The sequence below is a fragment of the Archocentrus centrarchus genome, chromosome 23 (genome assembly GCF_007364275.1).
Source record: "Archocentrus centrarchus isolate MPI-CPG fArcCen1 chromosome 23, fArcCen1, whole genome shotgun sequence".
NCBI classification, from domain to species: Eukaryota; Metazoa; Chordata; class Actinopteri; order Cichliformes; family Cichlidae; genus Archocentrus; species Archocentrus centrarchus.
Window position 1 is genome coordinate 15552141 of NC_044368.1, and position 26174 is coordinate 15578314.

The window sequence follows — 26174 nt, forward strand, 5'->3', positions numbered from 1 at the left end:
GCATAATTTGCTGTAATTTGATTCAAGAGAGCCTGAAATGCAGATAGAGGTCAGTCACGCCTCCTCTTCCTTGAAAGAGACTAGTGAAGGGATGGTGGAGAGAGGCAGAAAGGAAGTGGAGAGGTTGCAGTTGAGTCAAAAAGGGAGAGAGAGGTTGATGCAGTAGGTTTCATGTGGCACTCCCACTTTTAACTGTCATACCTGAAGAAAAACAGATGCTTCTCTCATTTTCCCGCCTCAGCTTACAAAGGCTGATGAGGCATTATTGTCACCCAGCCGGGTGGGCGGGTGGCCAACTTTCAACTTTGTGAACGCGATAACTCGATTTTCAAGGATTTTCAAATTGATACCACAGATGCATGTACATAAAAGAAATCTTGGGCAAAGTTGAATCCTGGTGACCTTGACCTCAAGGTCAAGGTCAGAGGTCAAGTTTTCTGAAAAGGAGGATGTCGCATTGCATTTTTTTTTTAAACTATGGCATGTTTATTTACTCAGAATATTATATGGGCTTCTCACACTAATAGCTCAGCTGCATCTACTGACAATCTGACACTCTGGAATCTGGCAACCTCGAGACAATTCATGCATTTTTTATTTTGCAGGTTTCTTAATGGCACAGTATAATCTGTAGCTATACCAGTGCCACAGTTTCAGTCTTGACAAAATGACATCCAAAGCTTTTCCCCAGTTTGCACTGAATGAATGTTCATAATCAAAATAACCCTTCTGAAGTGGATTTTCAGGCCAGCGCACAATTTGATACCAGAAGTGTTAAAAGATGTCCCACGCTTATTGTTTCATCTTTGATGTTTGGCTTTTATGTGAACATGGGCTGGAAAGTTCATTCAGTATTGCTGCAGTTTGTAGTCAAAATGATAATGAGGTTCAAATGGTGCAGAGATTTCAGTGTTTCATTTTTTTGATTGTTACCAATTACAAATGAGAGTTTGACGAATAACAGTTAATGAAGTATAATCACTGTTTGGTTGTGTATACTGTCATGACAGGTAAGAATACACTGTGATTAAGAGAGTTTTGATATATTAGGGCTTAATAAATTATGTTTGCATCTGGTGACACAGGTGTTTTAGGGGTGACCTGACAGGCAGGGATTTTTTAAGCATTTGTAGCTGCTGCACCATAAAGGTGTTTCATTTACAAACAGCCAGGCCTTTTAGGGTGATTAAAATGGGTCCTAGAATTTGCTGGATGTGTATGTAATAGTTCACCTGATTAGATACTTTAGTAACTCAGCTTTCAATGTTCCATGGCATGCAACATATAAGAGCTAACATGTTATAGGCACTGGTCGCTGACAGGATTTTTCTTATTCTGTCTGCTGAGTGCTTGCTCCAGGGAATTGTTGGGGTTCTCTCTGTATTACCTTACAATGCAAAGTTCCCCGAGACGCACTTTTCACAATGCTCTTGTGAATCGTCGCAATATAAATGAAACTGAATTGAATTTTATTCATGGCAGCTGCAGCAGACTCTTTACTCATCAATCTCTGTTCCTCGTGTGAGCTCTCCTCTCTATCATTCTCCACAGTGTCTTTACCTTGCTTAATCTTCTTCATCTCTTACCCCTCCATCAGCCATACCCCGCAACCATAATATCCCCGCGATCACTGAACATATTTTAACTCCTCTTCCCATCTTTCTCTCTGCAGGGTGGGAGGATGTGTAGGCACTGGCGTCAGTGTGACTTCACCTGCTGCTGAAAATTGACAGCCTCTAAAGCTGCAGCTTCATGCATATTTACGTGTGGGGTGTTTGGAGAGAGTAGATGCTTTTATTTGCATGCGTGGTGTCGTGGGTTAAAGGATAATTCTGTAATTCTCTATTTGTAGAGGGTTTTTTGTTTTGTTTTTTTATAGACAGAGAAAATGAAGACGAATTAAAAGCAAGATCAAAACAGCTTACTGTCTGTGGAGAATCACATTTTGCAACTTTGTCGTTAAACTCTGACCTGCTGTCCTCGCTTGAGCTGCCAGTTTTCCTTTGGGATAACCAATATTCTGTTACACAGTGTGGTTAAAATAATAAGGCTGAATTGTGGACTTGTTAAGTGGCACAAACTGTAGCCAAAGCCGTGACCCAAGTTGCAATGAATAGTTCTTTAAAGTCGCACTGGCCAGTGTTTTTTATTTTAACAATGGAAGAAATTACTCAGCGTATTGTGAGGACTGTTGCTTGTACAGATAGAATTATTGCCAGACTATTTTTTTCAGCTTAGCTTTAGGGAGATTGTTAGAATATTTTTAACAGACCTGAAGCTTTAATGCTGGGCTTCTCTGTGACTGTGCATCTTGTGGCCTTTTGTAGGCAGGTAAAAGGGCTTTAAAAAAATCTATAAAATTTCTTCTGCCATTGATGTGGCAGCAGATGAAGTGAGCAATCAGCTAGTAGAGCATTTAGCAGTCCAATTTTCTAGTATGGAAGTACAGCTAGAGTAAATGTTGGTTATACAATGCTGTAGTGTCAGCAAGATCCTTATCTTCTATGAGAGTTGGTATACCTGTGATAACCTGGTTTCTTTTTTGGCATGCCACTCAACAATAACAGGAAGAATCCATTATATATACACTGGTAAACAGAAGTACGCTGCAAAGCTCTTGTATTTCGATGTATTTTTGCATGTTTCAATAAATCACTGCATCTATCTTCCTTGGAAAACATAAAAAAATAAGAAGTGTCTTGAGACTTTTGCACAGTTCTGCGTACAGAGAAGTGAAACTGTATTTAGACATCACAGTGACTAAAAACAGGACTAATTATGTCATCATCTAGTGATGAAGAATACAGAAGAGGTGGAAATCACAAATTTGTGCAAGTGAGATAAAGCTTTCCTAAAGGATTTTTAACGATCATCTCATTTGCACTTTGGCATCAGTGGGCTATCTAATGCATGCTCTTAGCCAGCTTTGAAGCCTCACATGCAGACACGGAGACACAGATACACATATGTGCGCGCGTGCGCGCACACACACACACACACACACACACACACACACACACACACACACACACACACACACACACACACACACACACACACACACACACACAGTCAGATTAATGCCTGGGAATGAGGTGAGGTTTTAGCGCACTGACCCATTTCTATTTAATCTGAGTCATTTGTGATTTCTCCTGCTCAGGACAGATTGAATGTCACTTTGGTTGCTCTCCGTTTTCCTGTTTGGGGAAAAGCTGGCATTACCTTAGGTAGTGATCATGCTAACGGAAAAGCCAAAAAGTGTTTTCAGCTTTTCCCTTGTTAACCATGTCTATTTAACATATGTAAATTGCCAAACTGTGTGCGTATCTCTGTGATGGTGTGTTTATATGAGGGTATTCTTTGCTAATCATGCAGAAGCAAATCAGCAGGAGCTCTTACAAGTTTACAGACACCTTCTATTTTTAATAAATGGCTCTATCTCTCCTCTGCTCAGCTTTACTTTTGAGTTCTTTCATGCATACGTTAGATGCTGTGGGTGCAACGTAGTGCATTCATTCCATGACATTGAGGCAATGCTGAAACGTCATCGAGCACTGGGCTGCACTTTTTGTCAGGCAGCCGCTTCAAAAAAGAAAGAAAGGGGAAAAAAAAAAAAATGTAATAACATTCCTCAAATGAAAGCTTCAGCTCCAGCAGTGTGATCTGAGCGAAGGGTTATTGTTGCCAGTGAGCAGTATTGTGACAGTGGTTAGGTTGCTATCACCAAGCACACAATGTCAATGAAAGGAAACTGGCATCCAGCAATGGGGAAGGCTCAATGAAAGCCGTTCCTCCTGGGTGATTCTGCTGCCCTGGTTTTTGTGTGTGCTGCCTATCAGACCTTTGTGTGTGTGTGTGTGTGTGTGTGTGTGTGTGTGTGTGTGTGTGTGTGTGTGTGTGTGTGTGTGTGTGTGTGTGTGTGTGTGTGTTGTGTTGTGTTGTTGTCTGTGGACAGATAGCTGCCAAGTTGTGTCCCGTTCAAGGTTTTCTTGGTGCCGCTACTTTCTGTTGTTGATTGCCCCTCCTTTGAAATGCACAGTGAATTCGAAATCACTGTTTTGCAGAATATGCTCATACGCTGACTTAATCTCTCCCCAACTCCCACTAAACCTGTCTGGCACCTCTCTTGCTGTCACACCAGTGCAACTTGTGGCTTCAAGTATGCTTCATATGTGCATAAACACGTTGTCATGTGCTGAATTTTCCTGGTGGAACATGAGTGTCCTTGAGTGTTGTTAACCACAGTTGCCCTCGTGCTACCTTTAATCCATGATGTGTTGGACAAGCACTGCGTGAAATGGAAGCATTTGTAGCCTCTTTTTATTGACCACATAGAAAGATAAATGCGTGAAGCTTATGAGTTGGAACACAGTGCGCATGGATTTGGCCAAAGCAAAACATAGCTGAGCTAGTTTTGGTCTGAATTGGAATGTTTTAGTCACATTGCTGGAATAAAGAGCACTTTTGGTTTGGCAAATGCACTTCTGCATGTGTCGAATTTTTGGAGAGTGGACATGAAATGGAGAATGTGCACTGTGAGGAACTAGAAGTTTATTGACATTTTTAGTTTTCAATTCTGTGCATGGGGTAGGTGCTTTTTAAAAAAAAAAAAAGACATTTGACGTGTAAATATGTGAGGAACAGGATGAAAATGAGCATCGCTTCCCCATTTTAGATGACTGTTCTTCCCTTCTTCAGAATCAGCTCATTAACCTAATTTAAAAAAAAAAAGAAAATCATAATACTTCCTCACAGTACGCATTTGCATGTGTGTGCGGGATTCATAACACTCACACATATATTCCCACACGCAAATTAAATATTCATGATCCTTACATTTGGCAGCAGTGGAGGCCGGTTGAGTGCCACCAGTTTGTGTGTCGTCAAATTAGCATATTAATGATATAAATGCTGTATAATTAACATGTGGGAGTGGATTATGCATGTGAATCGTTGTCAGATCAGTCAGAGAGAAGAAAGGGTCAGGCTAATTAGGTTAAAAAGCACATTAACGGGTGCTTTGAGTGAAATTTGCCACGAGATTTAGTGTAAACAGCTCGTAAAAGCTGTGGGCTCAGACAGAAAGTAGCTGCTTTTGCTACTTGAATGTTAAAATCTCTGTAACGCAACATCACACTTTATCGCTGACAGAAAACATTTTAAACCCTAACCCAGAAAATATTTTAATTAAAGCGTTGCTTTTTAATTTTTTTGCTTGTAACTTGAAGGAGAGTGCTGGTGTTGCTGCTCGGAGCCTGTGGCAGTATTTGTTCTTCTAAGGAGCTTAGATAGAGGGACGGGCAAACCAAATGTAACGTGGTTTGACAGGCCTCGACTTCAAGTGGCAGCCTGAAACACATGTAAGCTTAATCCGAGCTAGTAGGCTTTCCAGGGATCTCAGCTTACTCAGCAGAATGCACTTGCAAACTAGAAAATGGGAAACAGATGTGAGAAGGGAAAAAAGTAAAGCGGAAAGTGTCTTTGTAAGGTGGTGGTTCACAAAGGTGAGTCTAGAACAGCTGCAGAGTGCAGTGACCCTGATTCATTTTCTTACTCATCAAACCAATTAGTGACCCTCAGTTCCCTATGGATAGGGTCACTGTCATCCTGAAAGAGCTCACTCGGATCCGCGTACAACAAAAACGATTACTGGGAACAACCAAGCTAAAATGAAAGCTCATATGTACTTCAGCAAATTAAAGAAAATGTTTATCATGCTGATTGTATTCTAGCCATCCATTTGCTTCACTGCTTGTCCAGTTCAGGGTGAGAGGATGGCTGGAGCCTACCCATAACTGTCACTAGGTGATCCACCCTTGGCCAGTCTATCGCGGGGCTAACACGGGGAGATAGGCAACAGCTAACTATGGCCAAGTTAGAATCATCACACACACACACATTTGTGGAATATGGAAGGAGGCCGGAGTACTCCAAGAGAACCCACACAGCCACGTTTCCGCTGACGAGGTGCCCGTGCCAGTGCTGGTGTCGATTCCAATGAACCGGCAAACCGCGTAAGTTGGGGCCTGCGTTTCCACTGTGCTTTGCGAGCTGATCCTTTACTATGGGCGGGTCCTCATCTGGAAACGGAAGCCAAAGGGCACAAACGTGGCAGAACACGGTCCCTTTTTGCAAACTTTATTTCATGTGCTGCAAACATATTTTACGGTCCAAACAAAACTACTGCAGCATCTGTGCGCGGCACAGAGGTAAACACAGAGCAGTTATGAGCAAGACGACAAGTACGCACTTTGCGTCCTTTTATCTGTGGTATGAACTGATACAAAGCAGCAAGTTCAGCCAGTGACCATATTCAGATGAGAGGAGCACTAAGTTGTCAGTGTACACTATCAAGTCTGTTTAACAAGCTGCATCCATCCACTGTTTGGATGCACATGATAATGATAAGGTCACAGAGACTGGATGGCAATCACCTGCTAACCACCACTCATGAAGGAAAAATGAGTATTTCCTAACTGGTTGGTGAATTGTTGCAGGAGGTTGTTTGCTTGCACTAAGTGAAATTGGTTGCAAAGAGGTAAATGGTGCTGCACCAGAAATGTCCTTGCAATTGCTTTGGTTGCTAGCAGATTGCTGCTTTTGGGGGATGATAACTTGTCTGCAAATACTCGCTAAGCAGTTGAAAAACTGTAAAGAGTTTGACGCAAACCAGAAACAGATGTTTGCTTTCAAAGTAAAAACAGCATCTTCTGAAGCATGTGGGTTGCAGCGGTAAGGTACAGCTTTTACTTTGAAGGTGAACAGTCTTTCTTTCCGGTGTGCATCACACTATCAAGTTTCACAACTGATCAGTTGTTGATTAGTAAGTTTTTGCAGACAGTTTGGTGTCTTCCATGCAAACTACACGCAACCACAGCAATGTGGTAGCAGCCAAAACAATCACAAGGAGATTTTTGGTGGAGCACCCTCTTTGCAACCAATTTCACCCAACCTCTCGCCAACTAGTTGGTGAATTTTTAACAAGCTCTAAACATCATTTTTATAAGTTTAACATGGAAGTCTATGGGGATGACGACTCACATTTAGAAGGAGGCTCAAGTGACCATTAGAGGAACTGACACTTCACACAGTGAGCTCATTTTTCAGCCTGTATGTTCCACTTCTTTTATTTATATATATATATATGTGTGAAATGAAATGAAAATTGGCGTTTTGATGGAGCTGAACGCTGCCATGCTAGTTCTATGAAGTAACACACTAGTAACACACTGCATGAGAGTCAAACCAGCTGCTCTTGTTTCAGTTTCTATATCTGTTCTCTTTTCCCTTGTGTGTCTGCATTCTCTCTTTCTGTCTCTGGTGAAAACTGACAAAGCACTTTTTTTTCTTTTACAGTGTATCTGTTTGTTTATCCATGTATACATGGCTCTTCCAGGCTGCCATCCTATTGTAATGTCTAGTTTAAGTAAGACAGTCTGTACAAGAATAGCAGTGTCCTCGCGATGACCCAGTGGACTAGTGTCACATAGAATCATACTGAGTGTGCCTGTGTGTGTCAGAAAGTGCAAGACTTTGCCTTTTTGTGGCTGAAAAGCTAGTCATTGCAGGCCATCTGGAAACTGGATCTAACAGGTTCAGTTGACAGAAAAAGTGTGTGTGTGTGTGTTGATGTCAAATCTGAGCATCTGCAGGTCTGTTTTTTGTTCAGTTTAGGCAATAGGATAGTCATGGCCCAGTGGCATCCACTTGGACGTTTGTGTGGCGTGTGCGTACATTGGACAATTTATAGGATTTTTCCCTTGCTTTGCCTGTTTTTGTACTTTTTGGCAGCAGTGTGGTGGAACAGCCATGAATGGCATCTTTCTCCCCATTTGTACTTAATGTTCTCTTTTTCTGGCATAGCAGAACACATCCCGCAATCCCAGCACATGGGACAAAATAACAACAAAATCAATTCCCTCTAGAGCTATCACCTTTCCTGTCTCATCACATCATATGGCAGTTAGCCAGCCCCGACGCCTGACAGGCAGAAAGTCGGACTGGTGGCAAGCAGTCAGAGACGGACGGACAGACAGCAGCTGGCTTGTGGATCGACAGGCGGGAAGCTTTCATTTCACAGCCGAAAAAAAAAAAAAAAATGCGGTGACTTGAAACTGAATAATTTAGCTCAATGCAGCTGGGAAAGTCACTTGGATAATTCATGCATTGGGCACACTTTGTGAGTGCAAGTGCGTTTGCTGTGTGTGCGCATGAGTGTTTGGGCTTTGAATGAATTGCAAAATGTAGAAACTATTGGGCCTCTCTTCGTGTTTGTGCGTGTGTGCATTTGAACGAATTACAAAGTCAGATGTGCACTTGTGACAAATCCCATGTAAAGACAGTGTTTCTGCGGCTTGAGGAATAACAAAGGGTTGGCAAAGCTTCAGCATAAAATACGAAGGACACACACTAGCACACACATGAACAGAGTTACAGACAGCCCAGAATTTTAATTTCAACTGCAGGCTTGATCTCAGTGTCAACGTGAGAGAGTGGGTGGATGAGTAATTCTACTGAATCCTCTCCTCAGCAGTGGGCTATTCTCCTAGAGAAAGAGGAAAAACAATCCACCTTGAAAAAGAAAAAGAAAATATCACCTCTGGCAGTCAGCCTTTGATTTATAACTTAATCTATTAGTAAAGTTCATGATGTTTAGTTTGATCATTTTCATCAAGAAATATCCTCATACCTACAAGGCATGGGGAGGCTTTAATAGATTTTTGCAGAATTTCATTCTTTACCCCATTTCCCACTGCAAGATTATTAGTGCATCTTTTTGGGAAAAAAAAATCAGAATATCATAAACAATTGCATCACAATCAATTTGCTTTCGAGCATGCTCACTCATGTTCTACTTGGAAAAATACAATTATTGGACCCTAACCACCAGAAAGCCAACTCAAATGTTACTGAATGGCAATTGAATTTGTCCTCAGCTGCAGCAACCCTGTGTGGTCCGCAGTCCATGAACCATGACCACTGTGTCTTTGTGCTCCTGTACAAGTGCTTGTTTCTTTAAATTGTTCTGGATTAAATATAATCCCTCTGCAGCAAAGGGAATTCTCTCTGTGCTGTTTGGATGCTACATTCAGGTATACTGAATTAGCCCCGCAGCCAGAAGAAATGAAATTCTTGTCCTCACTTAAGCTCGAGCCGGAAGCCTTTCAGGATGGCAGGGACTCTTGTTATGTTTCCACTCTATATCCCAGTTTTACATGTGCGTGACCTTGTGTGAATGGGTATCTCTGTGTGCCCATGTCTGCATGCATACACTGCTGTTTGAATAGGCCGCTTGTGTAAATGTGCTGCCTGTGTAGTTGCAGCATTAAGCTTGCACCCTAGTGGATCTGTCAGCGTTCGCAATTCTGTCTTTGTATGAATATCAGTGTTGAGCGGTTGACATATTTGTGGGTACATGCAGGTGTAAGAGCGTGGGTTAATACATTTTCTGTGTGTGTGTGTGTGTGTGTGTGTGTGTGTGTGTGTGTGTGTGTGTGTGTGCAAGCACGCGTGGTTTTAGTGAGCAAGTCAGCGGGACTCAGTGCTATTTTAAAGAGATGGTTGAAGTGCTGTCAGCTGAGACATTTTGCTGAAACTCACTGTTAGAAAGCACCGCTCAGTGCTAATAGACCATCAGCATCATTCTGTCCCTACCTACTTAACCTGATATCCTTCTAGCTATCAGGCTTTCGTTTGACATTTTCTCAAAACCTGTATAAATTTCAAAGCAGTATTCACTCTCTTTCAGACATCTCTCTGGCGTTTGATGTTAAAATGTCATTTTCCACACGCTGCCAATTTTGAGATAATTCCTATTTTACACATGCGTGCACACAGACATAGCTTGCGCTGTATCTTTCATGTGCAAAATTGGTGATGAGGCCCTTAAATTGACTTTACTTTCACTATCATAGACTAGGGATGTCACAAAAAAATAAAAAGCCTGACTCTTAGGACCTTTCTAATCAGTGAATCAGGGCGGAGCTATTGCCGCAGCCGCACTAGTCACCATCTTCCATGTGTAGCTTTCCCTATGCTAGTGGGCATCCTTCTTTTTCAGCATATAATGATAGACTAGAACACTTGCAGTCAGTTCCAGAAGAATTATAGCCTTGGTACAGACACTGCCTATGGTACCTATTGTACTTGGGAAAAAAAAAAAGTAATAATAATATTGTTGTATTTTCTGAATTTTGGTATGTATTTGGTATGGTATTGTAAGTGTTGCTTCTGGTGACATCTCTATCATAGACTGTATATAGAAGATGGACAAAGCCAAAATGTTTCGCTTTCTTTTGTATGCTAATTTTTGAATCCTTGGTAGATGGCGTTGTATTACTCAGCCATATTTGGAAAGGGTAAACCTAGCAAGTTATCAGCTAATGCTAGTACTCGCTACTTTGGTTAGCAAGATGTCGCCATCGTTCACTGTAATAGCTGTGATGCTAATTTGGGCTAGTGACAACACACAACAAACTACACTTGTATAAAGTATACTTGTTAGAGAAACAAAGTACCTTTGTGTATATGCCAAAGAAGATGAAAGGTCACTCAAAATGTACCTTTTACCACTTTATTGTATGTGTACTCGCTAGTAGTTGGTGCTGGTATTGCACTACCTATTCTTAAAATGCAGTCTCCAAAAAACACATGAGAACCACTGAATCACTCAGTAGTAGTAGTTGACATTCCATTCATCTGAGTTATGGGCAGAAACAGATTACAACTTAATACTTTCTGTTATTTATTCTTCAAAAGCTTCACAATTTACAGTGTTAACAGTATAAATGAACTCAAAGAATAGTGCATTACTGTATAAACTTCTTTTCTGTGTCTTGTACTGTGTGTAAAGTTTTTCCTTAAAATTGTAGCTACTGAATAACAAATCAGCCTCATGTCTTCTGTGGCACACAGAATGGATTTATATAAGTTTGTTTTGTGTATTTGTGTTTTGAGTTTGTGCAGAAATGGAGAGATTTCATAAGCTTTGATTTTATTTCACCTACACAGGTTATTGATTGCATCTTCTCTGTTTTTTTTTTTTTTTTTTGTCTGTTTATTTCTCAGACTCTCTCTCTAACTCTGCATAACCAAGTTCAAGCACTGAAGTAAAAACAAGCAAGCAAACAAAAAAAAAAAACAACTAAAGTGGGTGTTTGTGTGCCTCTTCCATTGTAGTGCTGGCCAGTTTCCGAGGGACCGTCCAGTATGGCCTCCCACTGGAAATTGGAGACACGGTGCAAATCGTGGAGAAATGTGAAGGTATGGTGATCATTTTATACACTTCCTATGTGCATGCTACATTCAGATTAGCTGCTTATTCTGAGGAGATTTGGAAAGGAAATGGAGTTTGAGTATGTGTGAGGAAATCAGTTTCTCCCATGAGCAGTTAGAAACACGATTTTTTTTATTTAATGGACAAATAAAAGCAATCCTTTTATCAAATCAGCCACAAGAAATTAGTAGAGTCATGCACCAACAATGATCTGATTATTTTTAAATGCAACCATACACATGCACACACACACACACATGCATTATTTGGTATTAAAAAAGACAACAACACATAGGTGTTTCAGTATGTGTTGTACTGAAAGTTCCCACTGGTCAGTATAACACTTATAGCATGTCTTCTTGGGGGGATGCTGTGATGTGGTATGTGCACAAAATGAGCAGCATCTTGTCTGTGAAGAAGGCCTGTGGAAATTCATGTTAGCTACCGTTTCATGCACCACAGGCTGGCTGCTGCTCTTGCCTTCCTGCCCACACCGTCTGCTTTTCTCCTCTACTTGCTTTTTCTTACTCTCTCTCTCTCGCCTCCTGCGTATGCTAATATATTTTTAGTTTCTTTCTTTCTTGCTGCATTTTCTTTCCGTCCTTTCCGTCCTAGGCCCGTTTGAATCCCTAGAACGATGTCAACTCATTTCACAGCAGCGCTACGCTTTTATTAACACAAATGAGCAACTGTGCACAAAAACGCACAAATCTCTTTCTTCCGGACTGCGTGCACTTAACACACTCTGTCTCACTTCCTGTTGGGAAGGGAGAAAAAAAAAAAAACACACATGGAGGCATGTGCGCACACGTACAGACACACACATTCTGAGAGACAGCATGCCAGTCTGTCTTGCAACGTGCCAGCCAGAAGGATGTGATATTGTGGTAAGAGACCCAAAGGAAGTAGACAATAGCACAGCAAGTGGAATGCTTGGCCCAGAAGGGAAGAACTAAATCAAAATCCAGCCAGCAGTGAAGAGGCTGAGAGGCAGACTGCTGACAGCCGAGGAGGCAGACTAATGGCTCTGCCTCATGTTGATACTGTTGACACTTCAAAACACAGGAGCTCGCACACTGGACGTGTCTTTGCTGAAATGTGGCTCCTGTCTGAAAATTCTCTGCCTCAGTAATTGATTTTTGACTTTGCCCTTCAATAGCGCTTTATTTTGTTAAGTTACTGACAGCAGTGAGTGCAGGCTGTATAAACTATGATTTTAAATAATGGTTTTCCACACTGCTCTGTCAGACGCGCCCCCACAACCTTGTCAGAAGCTCAAGTACGCCTTCCTAGACGTCACGACTTGGCCTGGACTTGGCACTTCATTTCAGTCGAATTTGAATGTCTATCTATTTTACAGTTATTTATGTTCTGTTTAGATAAGAAATATAAACCATTTAGCATTTTGGTTAGCTTTAGTTGGGCTATTCTTAGCTACAATTTTCAAGCCCTTATTTTCTTGTACTTTTTAGCCAACTTTTTATTATTATTGTTAAAATATTTTTCATGAATACTGTTATCTATCTTTATTTCTGTAATTTTATTCACAGTTATAGCTATAATATCTATATATAGCTATAAAATACTAGCTTTTTTTAAAGCTAGTATTTTAATATCTAATGCTTGTATCACCACTGGTATTTTAGCTTCTTACTATATCAGCTATGTTGCTCTCTTGCTCAGCAGTGTTGCTAACAACACTTGGTTTTTGAGGTGTTAACACTTAAAAAAGTTAATGTTGTTCAGTCTGCTTATAGTAGCTGGTTAGTTGATGTGATTAAAAGGTTACTAAAAATCAACATAGCGACATTTTTTTTTAAACCCTGGGTGACTGCTTGTGGTATTTTCTTCATGATTTACTGATATTAAACCTTGCTAAAAGAAAGAAAGAGAAAGAAAGAAAGAAAGAAAGAAAGAAAGAAAGAAAAAAAGAAAGAAAGAAAGAAAGAAAGAAAGAAAGAAAATAGATGATGAATGGTGTTCACCCTCCAAAAAAAAAGTACTACTCTGACAATGAATTCCTGGAACAAATCAGGTAGAAAATATTACCTAAGTCACAGATGTTTTGGTAAAATCCAGTAATCTAATATGATTATAATAATCTAATACATTTACATCTGAGCTATTTAGTTAATGCTCTTATCTGGCGGGACTTACAATGGCTGGAATGAGCTTAAATTGTCAGTCTGGAAAAGATCATCAGCTCAAAGCCTCACAAATTTAAATGTATTAGATTGTTTCAGTGTTGGGATTTGCAGAAGCATCAAGTATGTACTAATTTGGCTTGAGCTGAGACTAGAGTGTGTAATGGTGCGAAAAGAGTGTGAGCGAATATAAACCACAGTTTGTTTTTTTCCCCTCCTGCCTTTGCTTTGTATTTTCTTCAAACCTCTGTTATGACGAGGCACACTGATATTTATAGTGTTTTTCTGCGGCTTTGTGTGTTGCAGGTTTCTTCCTGCACTCAGCTGTGCATTAACCTGTGGTCACTGCAAACACAGGTTGCTCAGAAAACCCTTCCTCGGTGCCTCATTGCTTTTTGAACGCCGCTTTGACGCATATGATCTCAAAATTTACACCTGCAAAGTACGAGGAAGCCAAGTGGTGTGTCAGGGCATAATCAGAACCGTCATAACTGTGATTGTAAGCACTGAGAGGAAAAACATGTTTTTGTTTATTGCAGGAGTCAAATACAGCAAAATGTGCTTTAAGCCCAGCTTGAACTAATAATCCAATGTTAAAAAAGGAGGTGCATAAACGCTCCTTCAGTGTGAGCCCATTATTGGTAATGGAGTCATTAAGGTACAAAAACACAGGGAAAATATTCAGGGTTCTGTCCCCAATTATTGTATCAAATTTCAAAACCTTTAACCAAATGGTGCTCGGGGCTGCCGTAGATTCCAGTGGCAGAGGAGGAAGAAGAGAAGCTTCTTTGCTTTGTTGTAAATGATAAGGTTATTGGTTGAGTGAGTCATTCCATTGATAGCTACATACCTATTGATAATCTAAGTTTGCTCTTCACATGAAACTAAGTTGGAATAAACCAAAAGTTTAATGGGTTTGCTGTAAAATGCTGTACTACACAACTATACAGGGAATGATACAACTTCCTTCTCCCACATACGTGCATCTTCTTTTCTATCTTTACTCTGCTCTTAGTAGATATATAGCAATTCATTTTCTTTTCCTCTTCCATTCTGCACTCCGGGGAAGACATAAAAATAAATTTATAAATGTGTAATATTCACAGGGACAGGCTGTAAAATTAAAGTGGTGTATTTTCTCTGCAGGATGGTACAGAGGATTCATCTTGAAGAACCCAAATGTGAAGGTGAGCACATTTTCTTTTCACAGCCTGTTTTGCTTGTCTTGCTTATTCATGCTATCAGTAAAACCCCGATGCCCTCTCTTGGTGTATTAGCTGACATGGTGGATTGAATTGAGAGACTTCCTCAGACCTGTCATTGCAAGAAAAACTAGCATTTTCAGCAGCTGAGATGACAGATGTTATCAGGAACACCTGTGTTTTCCTCGTGTGACTTGTCAGAATGCATGCTTTGAAAATTGTTTTTAGTAGCCCGACATATAGTTTGGTGACACTGTGTGATTTTCTCTAGTGCTCCACCCAACATCAGCTGGAATAGAGTTATAATCAGCCAGCTCTTCTCAGACAAATGGAAACACCTGTTTGCGTGTGCACTTAAAGAAGAGCCAGAGGAGCAGATCCTGTTGATGCGGAACATGTTGATGTTAGCCAGGAAACATGCAGATCTGTGCAAAAGTCTTGAGCTACCCCTTATTTCTTTATATTTTGCTTCCAAGGAGCTACACTTCTGTTTTTTAAGGTCATCCTGGGCAATAGTTCTCCAGGCTTTCTGAAGGTCTTTCTTCTGCTTTTTCGCTCATTTTCATTTTCCAGTCCTTTTATCTGACTATTTTCAGGGGAATATTTTTTTTTCTTAAGCCACTTAACACTGACCTATGAATCACTGAAGCATAAAGATGGTACCTAACTCAAGGGATGAATCAGTGTTGTGTCTACAAATAACAGACAACTTAGCAACAAAACAATTTTAAATTGTATCTTTAGGCACTTGGTTACTAGCAGCCTTTCACAAAAAGCACATGACTTTTCCCCCCATTTCTTTAGTTGAATCTATGATAAAAGCCCAAGTGATTCCCATTGTAGTATTAGCCGAAAACTTGGTCTATCTTTGTATGGTCCGGTGTCCTTAAAGTATAGGACAAAAGAAAAAGTGGCAGACCCAAAAAAGGCACAGAATCTGGGAGATGCATCCGACCCTTCACTTGATTTAGCTACTGTTTGCTGAAGCCTTGTCAGACATGGTCTCAGTGGAATGCAGTATGTAGTAAATTCAAGTAGTAATGCATGCAGTAAAAGCATACCTGGATAGAAAACACTGTCAGTCATGGATTGCCTTCCCCAGAGCCTGAACCTCAACATTATTGAAACAGTGTAAATGGACTGGTTCTTATGTAGCGCTTTTCTACTCTACATGAGCACTCCTTGTGCTTTATACAACATGTCTCATTCACCCATTCATACAAGAATTTTCTATGTCTGCTTTCTATCTAACATTCACACATACAGTCATACTCTTATGAACATTGGGAACAACTTGGGGTTCAGTATTGGATGCTTTGGCATGGAGACTGAAGCAGCCAGGCATTGAACCACCGACCTTCTGGTTGGTAGATGGCCTGCTCTACCTCCTGAGCCACAGCCAACCCTAAGTGTGGGACAGAGCAAAAGAAAGCCAACATTCAAAGAAGAGCTTTTAATGTACTTCAAGAAGCCTGGAGAACTATTCCTGAAGATTGCTTAAAGAAATGACAAGAAAGCTGCCTCAGAGTTCAGGCTATGTTAAAGAATAACGGTGAATATTGACTTTCAAGCTCGCTACAATTGTACAAACTCTGTTTTTGCCTTTATATGCTGTATTTCTATGTATGTTTGTGCATTACAATAAATTGCTGCACCTATTTCTAATTTTACTAACAAAATATGAAGAAATGTGGGGTGTCTCAAGACTTTTACACAGTACTGCAGTAGAGAGAAACTCGGCAATTAAAGAATCTTAAATAGAAATCTGTGGGAGAATTCTGTCATGGCAAAGATGGCAGTTGTATGATAAATGTTCCATTGCTACCCCCCAAAAAGCCACTTGTCTGTGTAAACTTATTGATTGTGTTGTTGTACTGATAAATTATATCAGACAAACATGACACTCAAAGAATCTTGAATCAAAATTTATGACTTTGCCCTTAAAGTCAGCAAATTTTGTACGCACTTTTAAAAAAAATCTGATTTAATTGGTCTTTCTGTATATGCCATGTCACTATTAATTTAAGTTAATTGAGGTAATGCTTCAATATAACTGCCCACGTTTATTATTTTATTTTAAGAAGCCTTCTGAATGGAAAGACGTATTTGACGAAGGGCTTTGCACTGATGCAAACCTAGGCGTAGGGCAATATATACTTGCATTTAATACTTGCGAAAATTATCAGGATTGCCTAGAAGAACTTTTTCTCTCCATATTGTAGTTTTACCAGTAATATTTATTATTACAAGTGGAAATGAATATTAAGAAATAAAATAAAATTAATCTGACAAGATGTTGAACAACTTCCAGTCACCAATCACATGAATGATCTTCCATAAAAAGCACCTGTGCAGACTGAAAATTTGCTTAATAATGACTTTTTATTACCACCATGTCATTAAAAAAAAAAAAAAAAACCCTGCCCTTGCACCAGACCAAACTATATCATTGCTGGCAATGATGTTGCAACATTTTATACACAAAACACTCCATTCAAAGAAGAGAGTGGGCATGAGCAGTGAGTCTAATGAGAATTATGACTTTTAAAAGCTCACGTGCAAAAGAATATATCATAATACGAGCCAGTGAGGACTTAGGTGTGTGTTTGCCTTTTGCATTTTCTCAGTTACTACTTTGATCTCCCCAAGTCAGTGGGGACAACTTGCAGTTTATTAGCATCAAACAGCATGTGCGCACACACAAACAGCCTTTTTAAAACCTTTGCTTGTCTACTAAATGTCGTAGCTGCGTTCTTTTATCTTTCTGTTCCCCCCGTTTCCCTCTTTTTAACCCAGCAACACTCCCAGCCCCCATATTGATTATGTGCATCATTCTCACATCCGCCGCCGTTAAACGCTGATTACATTGGAAGCAAATGACTCTCGGAGCCTTCTCATTAACCTGTTTATCTTCTGCCCAAAGGGGATTTTTCCATCCAGCTACATCCACTTAAAGAATGCCCACATCAAGAACAAAGGGTAATGTTACTTGTCTTTTCTCTGTTTCCTTTCCACGTGTGTTCATATTGTGGTTTGAGCCATATTTGATTCCCGTGCATGTGCCAATGTTTGTAGGCAATTCGAGACAGTCATCCCCGTCGAAGACTCAGTCATCACAGAGATGACATCAACTCTGCGCGACTGGGGTGCCATGTGGAAACAGCTCTATGTGGTAAGAATTGTCAAACACAAACACACTTTGCATTGATTTTAAGCATCACCTCTGCTTTACCCAAACTGCCCTTTTAAGGTTTCTGATGCAGGGAGTTCATTTGGCCCTGGGTAATTCAGAAAGCCACAAACAGTTGAAGCTTTTTTTTTCTATGCATTCATTAGTTGGATTGATTGTGTTTGTGGCCTATTAAAGTATCTGGGGTGCTGATTAAATTGAGCTGATGAATACTTGTAGATCAAAGTGCATAAATTTGCAGCAAAAAGCAGCAGGACACTGAAGCTAATTTGCACAAATCCATTTTAAGCCCCTCTTGTCTTCTCTCTCTGGGTCGCCGTCTTCTTCTCAGTGTCGATTTAGTTCTCTAATGTGTGTTCCTTCGCTTTTCATGTTTTCACTTATGTTTTTGGGTGGCAGCGTTGGCACAACTGTATATTTTGATCTCCTTATCTGTGCCTTTCCTTCTGTCATCCTCATTCTGTCTTTAGCTTATTGTCAGTTTCCCTTTCATTCATCGCCTTTGACTGCTATTCTTCTCATTTTTTTCCTCCCCCCGTCTCTCTCCTTTCCCAAACCTGCAGAAAAATGAGGGGGATTTGTTCCACCGGCTTTGGCACGTGATGAATGAAATCCTGGACCTGAGGAGGCAGGTGCTGGTCGGCCACCTCACTCATGACCGTATGAGGGACGTCAAGCAGCACATCACAGCAAGATTGGATTGGGGCAATGAGTGAGTAGAATAAATGCAGACAGAACAAGACCTTTAGGTTTAAAATGTCCACATATGGCTTTTAGACGTGCTTATTTTGTTCCATTTCAAGAACCAATAATTCACATATATGTATATTCCTGGACTTTATTTTATTGTATCCATACTCATCTTCTCTGGGGCTTTTGTGCAACTCCCCAGTTCATCCCATGTCTCAGACAATCCAGTTTAGCTCCCTTCACCCCCCCTTTAAATGAACTTTCTTCTGATTGGCTGCTTCTCACAAACAGAAAGTTTGACGAGCAGGTGGGTGGGGCTTCTGTGTTCATAGCCAGAACTATGTCCTTTTGGCAACAGCTGTATAACAGACATCAGAGCCAAGAAATAAAGTACTTTGGTTTATAGAGATGACTTTCTATTTAAAACACTGGCCATGTTTAATACAAGCATCAAGAGCTGTAACTGTATGAATATGAAAGGAAAATAGCTCCTCTTTAAGAGTTCCTTTCAGAAGACTCAGTGTAAGTCCTCATGTTTTGATATTGTTGTCTTCCATTAATAAACGTTAACTGAAAGAAGACGGAGCATATTTTATGAACTCAACAGCCTTATCTATATTGAGGCTGAGAAACAGCAATGCTGTAAGAGCAAAACATGATTTTTTAAAAATGGTTACGTGTGAAAGCAGGAGCAGGTAGTCAAAGCACATACCAGCAGCGCTAATTTGGAGACGTGCACTCCAGGGCTGTCAATCTCTTGACTTTTTACACATCTGCCACTTTCCTGCATCTTTTAATTACAGCAAGACTAAACAGAAAATTGCAGACAACATCCTGACGCTGCACTGTTACTTTGTAGTCCCTCAGAACCACGATGCCATCGCTTTCAATTCATTACTGTTTTTAAGGTGTCATGGAAAGAGAAGCAAGGATATGGAAAGGGTGGTTTTTGGTTGTTTTCGGTTGCTGAGTGTAGTTCATGGTAAGGATACCCTAATCCACAGCCCACTGCACATTTTAATGTATTATTTTGAAGCCTTCAGTATGGCATTTTGGCTGTTACTAATTTTGAAACTGGATGTGACCATAGTTATAGGGTGTAGAGCTGGGAGACTATCAGCTAATGCTAGCAGTGGCTAGCAAGCTTGGTTAGCAAAGTGCATTCGTAACTTGCTGTGATGCTAAATATGACAACACAGAGTTGACACAGAAGAAGAACCAAGCTACATTAAATATATTTATTTTTGCTGTAAGGCTTCTTTTTTTTTTTTTTTTTTTAGCTTGTGGTTGTGGTAATATGACTTCAGTGATTCCTGTGGCACTGAAAACTGGCAGAAACATCAAATTTTAATATGTCATTGACAACCAAACAAGATTGAATGAAGATGAATCTTGCATTGGCCAAAATTTGAATGCTAAATGTTGTAATGAGACAGATTTGGCACATTCAGTCAAACATTGTTAGTTTGTGGGAATGCATTGTACTCGTGACTAAAAAGGCTGTTTGTTTGATTTTCCATCGACATAGAAATCCTTTTCAGCAGCTGACGTGAAAAGCTCGGAGTTTCTTTGAATATAATTCTTTCCAGCCCCTGCTCATGGTTGCATAACCGCACTGCAGTATGACAGCCTTCCACAAAATAAATGAATAAGTTAAATCAAGCTTTATGTTGACTGTGATGGATAATCTGCAGACTTTAAAGTCTCTGAAATGTTTTTTTTTTTTTTTTTTAGCTGCAGGGAATATTAAGTAATCGATCTAAAAACATACTGTACTTTGAGAATTACCAAAATTATGAGGAATATTTTTAGTTACTGATGCACAATAAAACCTATAAATCCACCACAGCAAGTTGGCTCATCCATTATAAGTGATGCTACTCAAGTAAAACTTGGCGCAAACTGCATTTGCAAATAAGAGTCTCATCTCTCATTTCTTTCTCTGCTTCTTTCCCAGAGCTTCTTGCAGCTTTCTAACTTTATTCCTGCTTTCTCAGACTCACTCTTCTTCTCATCTCTCCTTTCTCCTCTGTCTTTTGTTGTCACCTTCCCTTCCTGCAGGCATTCTCCTGACTCAATAGTCTCTTTCCCTCACCCAGACAGCACTCTCTCCATCCTTCCGCTCACTTTTCTTTCTTCTTTCTTTCCTCTCTGTGTCATGAGGATGCAAGAGAGAGAGAGGGACAAAAAAAGAAATGCTCACAACTTGTGTCACTCTCTCTTTCTGTCTGTCCTTTAGGGTTTAATATTTTTCCCGAAAATGACATGAATCAAATCCCGGGAAATGACGAGCCATTTCCCGGGAATCCCGGGAAAAAGTTTATTTATTTTTTTATTTTAATTAGGCCTTCTGTAGCCTGTGTCGGCCTTAACCTATTCTGATATTGTAGAGGTAGCTTTCCAGCTATGTCCTGTTATGCCCAGTAGGGGGTAACGTCGGCTTGATTAACGCAATAAAACCTACATCTCGGCATTTGAGTGCTCGAGCTATGCGGTGTTGTATCGTTCCTCAACACTCCCTTAACAAATATAATTCGAATATTCCTCCATTGTACATGGAATTATACCAAGATATTCCACAACTGCTGGTGCAAAACAATACGGTTCATCTCATTGATAAAGCATTGATAAAGGCTCAGCCACGCTGTCCTGGCGACATCTGTTGCACTATATCTCCACCAGTGGAACGCTGTAATAGTCATTGAAAAGTTAACTACCGTACTACACTATAATATGGCATAACACAGGGCCTTGAGTAATGCACCACGACTTGGTCATTGCCATTCTGGCAACAGCAAATTTATAACACCGTGTCTGAGGGTTAAAGTAGGTTCGCTGTGAATCGTCTATTGAAAAACTGGCCAATCCATATAGCCTAAAAAATATACATTTTACTCAACTCCATTTTAAAAGCGAAATATGTTAAAGCAATCTATTTCATGATAATTTCTTCACACATTAGGCCCGTATCCTAATTCATGATTGTTAGTAAGCGGCTGCAAACGAGGAAAAGAAACACTCGAAGTTAAACAGATATTTCTTTATTGTTCAGGGCAGGCATATTTTATAGGCTATATAATGCAATATAACAATATATAATATAAAATTATATAATACAAAATACCTTAGGGTAAACACATTGCCTACGATTTCAACAAATTAAAGAGGAAAAAAGTACAACTGTGTAATACCTCTATTAAAACGCTTGAGATGAAGCTGAAGCCTTAAACGGAGGCTGAACGTGCCTGAAATGAAGAGTAATGCTTTTCGCATTAAACGAACCCTTCTCTCAATATTTCCTTAAATTTAACATTCTGAAGCTTTCTTTTCTTTCTGAAAGTCAAATCGACGCGCGCGACTTTTTTCCCGGTTTCCCGTCTAACGTTTCCCGGGAAACGGGAAATGGTTCTGATCGCATTTCCCGGGAATCCCGGATCCCGGGATTAAACCCTACTGTCCTTTACCCTTCACTCTCCTTCATGTCCCTGCTGTGGGCCTTCTTCAAACACACACACACACACACACACACACACACACACACACACACACACACACACACACCTCTCCCCAGTGATGAGCGTCCCTCGCTGTGGCTTCTGTATGGTTGACCAGGCCCGTCTCTCTTATTACCAAAAAGGAGACACACTCAAGTGTGCTGTTTTGGTCCACTGAAATGACCAGCCTAGAGGAAGGGAGCGTGTAAGAGTTATAACTGTGTTTGTGGAACAGTGAGAACGCAGTACAGGCAAGGTTAAAGTATGGAGAGGGAAAGAGATGGAGGAGAGGAAGAAAGGAAGGCATAGCAGGGAGCTAAAGGGAGAGGATTTTTTTCTTTCATCTGCTCCACAGAGAAGCTGTCAAATGTATTTAGGTGACTGATGGGTGATGTGACAGCTGTGCTTTGTGTATTTATGGGTCTGTTCACTTTGTTGTTGATGCTCAAACCAGCCATAAAGTAGCATCTTAATTAACACTCATAATCCAAGTACTGTATTATCTGTATGTATTCTGCTTCAGTGTATGTATACTCTCTGACTTTGTGTTTCAGACAACTTGGCTTGGACCTGGTACCTAGGCGAGAGTTTAGTATGGTGGACCCAGATGAAATCAGTGTCACAGAGCTTTACAGACTGGTAAGTGTCCTCACAGTTCTCAGACTAGCATCTTATGCTTAGTGTAGATGCTTAGAGGAGCTGGTCTCATCCAGATTCACCCTGAAAAGAGTAAAAAATACTATATTCAGCACAGCTCACAAGACAAGAGAGGTCTTAAAAGTGCAGAAAGTAATGCGCTTCTGGGAGTTTGTGGCCCTGCAGAGTGGACAGTGACACTGAATGATGGTGACATTGATGGCAGAGGCTTAGATTGATGGCCTTGGTGTTTGTGTTATTTGCCTTTTTTAATCTCCAGTGTTTTTATAATTAAGTACCTGAGAAGCTGTTGCTGTTTTGACAGATCTATTAGCATTACTATCATTTTGTGTATGTTCTATCCACTTTGTTAAAGAAATGTAAAAACTAATAAAAACAAACAAACAAACAAACAAAACAAAACAATGCTGCTGCAGTTAGCTTCTGTTGCTTTATATAACAGACGGCAAACAACCAGATGTTTGACCTCTGAGTGTTTTATACTTGGTTTGATCTGGATAACCCCAAAGTGGATTTGAGAAACTGTCTATCACTGACAACATCTGTCAGCTTCTTTCATGACTGATAGCAGCGGTCGTTTATGAACTAGCTCCTCACATAATATCTTGCCACCTTGGCGCAGCAGACATTAGGAGCATGTGATACTCATTTCCAGCTCCATTTTTTTTTTTTTTTTAATCTAAAAGTAGCTGCTTTAGCACTTGTCTCTTTAAACCCCCTCTCCAAAAAATGATGACAGTGTTCTGATCGACTCTCCTGGCTTCCTCAAACAGAAATGGGTGCTTATGGGTACCGCTTCTCATCTCACTGATGTGCACTTTCTGAAAACACACTACGATCATGCAAGAAGCATAATTTCTCACTCATTACTGGACATGGCAGTTTCTCATATCATTTGCACATGTACATTCCAGCGCTGATCTGTAATATGAGAGGGGCCATTGCCACTTTGACTGAGAGGTGTCCTAACGAAGGTAGCTAAAGCCAGTTGGTGACTGCTAAGCCTCACTTCTGTTAATTGGAGTCACTGGGCTGGACCTCGTCACCATGCTTAGGCTGTTGGTTGAAAATGGTCAAAACTGAGCATTTAGAGCAGTCTGAGGCCTGAGATTTTGGCTCACAGGGATTACTTGTATGTGCAGTGACAACATTATAGGAAAGAGAATAAGAAAAGGCACAACAGAGCTGTGTTAGAGTTTAAATTGAAAGAACACCTTATATAAAAATCTTAAATAGTGATCTCTAACAGCTATAGGGCTGCTGAAGATACTGAAGGATCTTGCTCATTGTATTCAGTCACCCTTTTTGGCTGTATCACATTTTAACGAGCATTTTAACGAGCTGTTAACACGTCATTTTTCTCCGAAAAACTTGAGCACATCTCCATGTGGGCTAAAGCTTTGGCATTCAAAGCCCATACTTGACCTTAAAAGCAGCATTCGGCAAAACAGATTTAGAGTAAACTCAGCGAGTTACTGATACCAGTCTCATCTTCACATGAGGTGCACTTGATGGACTGAGTTTTCTCCCCCTCTTCCATCTGCTTCTGTATTTCTCTCCTTTTCCCTACTGTTTCCTCTCTGCTTCTCCTTCCCGCTTTCTCCAGGCCCCAACCGCTGCTACCATGGCAACCACTTCTCTGCCCTCATACAGTGTGGGGGGAATTGTATCTCACACACACACACACACGCACACACACACACACACACACACACAGTGTCGGCTTTTCCTTCGCAGGGGTAATTGAAGCGCGTAATACATCAGTTTCCTTTTTTTGTTGTTGTCAAAACAAAAGCAGGCACAGCACAAGGAAAGCTTTCTGTACCTCTATTAAATGGTGTATAAAACGAGCAAGCGACTGCCATTTCTCTGTATTGTGTCAAGATAAAGGGACATGCATTCACCGCCATAGTCCACATGCAAAAAATATGCAAGACGCACTCACACCAAGATGCAGCATCTCAGTGGGCCCAAATTACATCAATATTTTCCTGTGAGAGCTTTGTTTGCTAGAACAACGTCTTTGTTTCTGTCGGTGCTTCTGCGGTGTGGCTTAATTAAATTGACATGGGGATTATGTCGTGTCTGTGTGTGTATGTGTGTGCGTGCTGAAGTAACAGTGTGGTATTACTGTAGGAAAATGTAGCTTGACTGCTGCATTGTGTCAAGGAATTATGTGATATCTTCCAAGTGAGAATGAAAACAAGCAAAGGCAGCGCATTAAAAAGAGATTTTATATACGCCTGTAACTGACTGTATATCTTAATGCCATCTTGCCCATCGCTCTCATTCAGTGTTATAGTAAACAGCTGTTTTCAGCAAAACAGCCCTTGCACTGTAAATTCACAATAAGACGTGGTATATTTAAGCCGATTTAGGTGAAATAAAAAAAGAAAATAGAATTACAGAGCCATGAGGGGTGGTGGTATACCTAGGAAAAATTCCAAGAATAAAGTTGTGAATTTATGATAAAAAATTCTTCTGTATTTTCTGATTGTAAAATAATAAATTTACATGGGAAAAAAAAAAAAACATAAATTTTTGTGTAATAATCATTTCAGGTTATCAGATAATATTGCATTCATTAACGTGGGAGTGTGGCATTCCTATTTTCCCTGTCTGTCTCGCACAGTTAAGCAGTTTTGTTTCTATGCACAAAAAGAAACCTAAATCTCAGAGTTTTTATTATCAGAGGATATTCTGCCCCCCCTTTTTTTTCTGTGCACATAAGCATTATTTGATTGTTAAGGAAATCAGTCTGTGTTACCTGACTTAACATAAGTGCATGCACTTTCCTGTAATTGTTGGCCATTTGAAAAAGTATTATATGCTCAAGTAAATAATTTCCTTTTGTTTTTCTTTGGGCTAAGGACAAAACTATTTTAGTGTGTGCCGGATTGTTTTGCAGGCAGTAGAAACCCTGCATTAGTGACTCTCTAGCAAGTGTTTATAACACATATTTCCCAGAAGAAATACCGAAGAACTGCATAATGAGTCTACAATTTTCGCTTTTTGTCTGATTAGAAAAAAAATTAAAGCTACTCTGTTTACCAACGTGTGACAAAAATGCATCATGTTTGCTTTAAAAACGGTGGTTGGTTAATCAGTCAACCAGTCAATTGGCTGCTCGGGCTCTACATATAACGAACAATCTGTTGCAGTTATAAGACAGGTTATTTGTGCAGATTCGAGGGCCAGATTTTTATTGGACTCTTTTGACTTGACTCCCACTTGTTGAAGTATTATGTTTGGTTGTAGCTTTAAAGCGAGAGAGGGGGGAAAAAAACCCAAAAAACTTTTATGCCTAATTGGCTCATGGGAGTCATGTGTAGAGCAAAGACTAATCAGCTTTAGGCTTCCCATTGTATCCTTGGGGACTGAGTTCAATTCACTGCATGAGCAGAAAAGACCAGAGTTTAGATCCCCCAGTGATGAATTCATGAATAGAAGAAGATCACACAGCAGTGATAGATCGTAGCTCAGGTCTGGCCCGGGACATGTGGTTGTAATATTTCCTCTATG

The 26174-nt window shown here is 40.2% G+C and overlaps 1 protein-coding gene across 2 annotated transcripts in view; it reads left to right on the top strand.

Annotated features, from left to right (window-relative positions):
- Window positions 1–26174, top strand: part of dock4b (dedicator of cytokinesis 4b) — a 130916-nt gene that overhangs the window by 24517 nt on the left and 80225 nt on the right. For both annotated transcript variants that reach the window (XM_030720153.1, XM_030720154.1), the window contains exons 2-7: window positions 11179–11262; window positions 14566–14606; window positions 17545–17600; window positions 17697–17793; window positions 18375–18523; window positions 22550–22634. In XM_030720153.1, the coding sequence (XP_030576013.1) occupies window positions 11179–11262; window positions 14566–14606; window positions 17545–17600; window positions 17697–17793; window positions 18375–18523; window positions 22550–22634 (512 nt within the window). The remainder of the gene's footprint in view (window positions 1–11178; window positions 11263–14565; window positions 14607–17544; window positions 17601–17696; window positions 17794–18374; window positions 18524–22549; window positions 22635–26174) is intronic.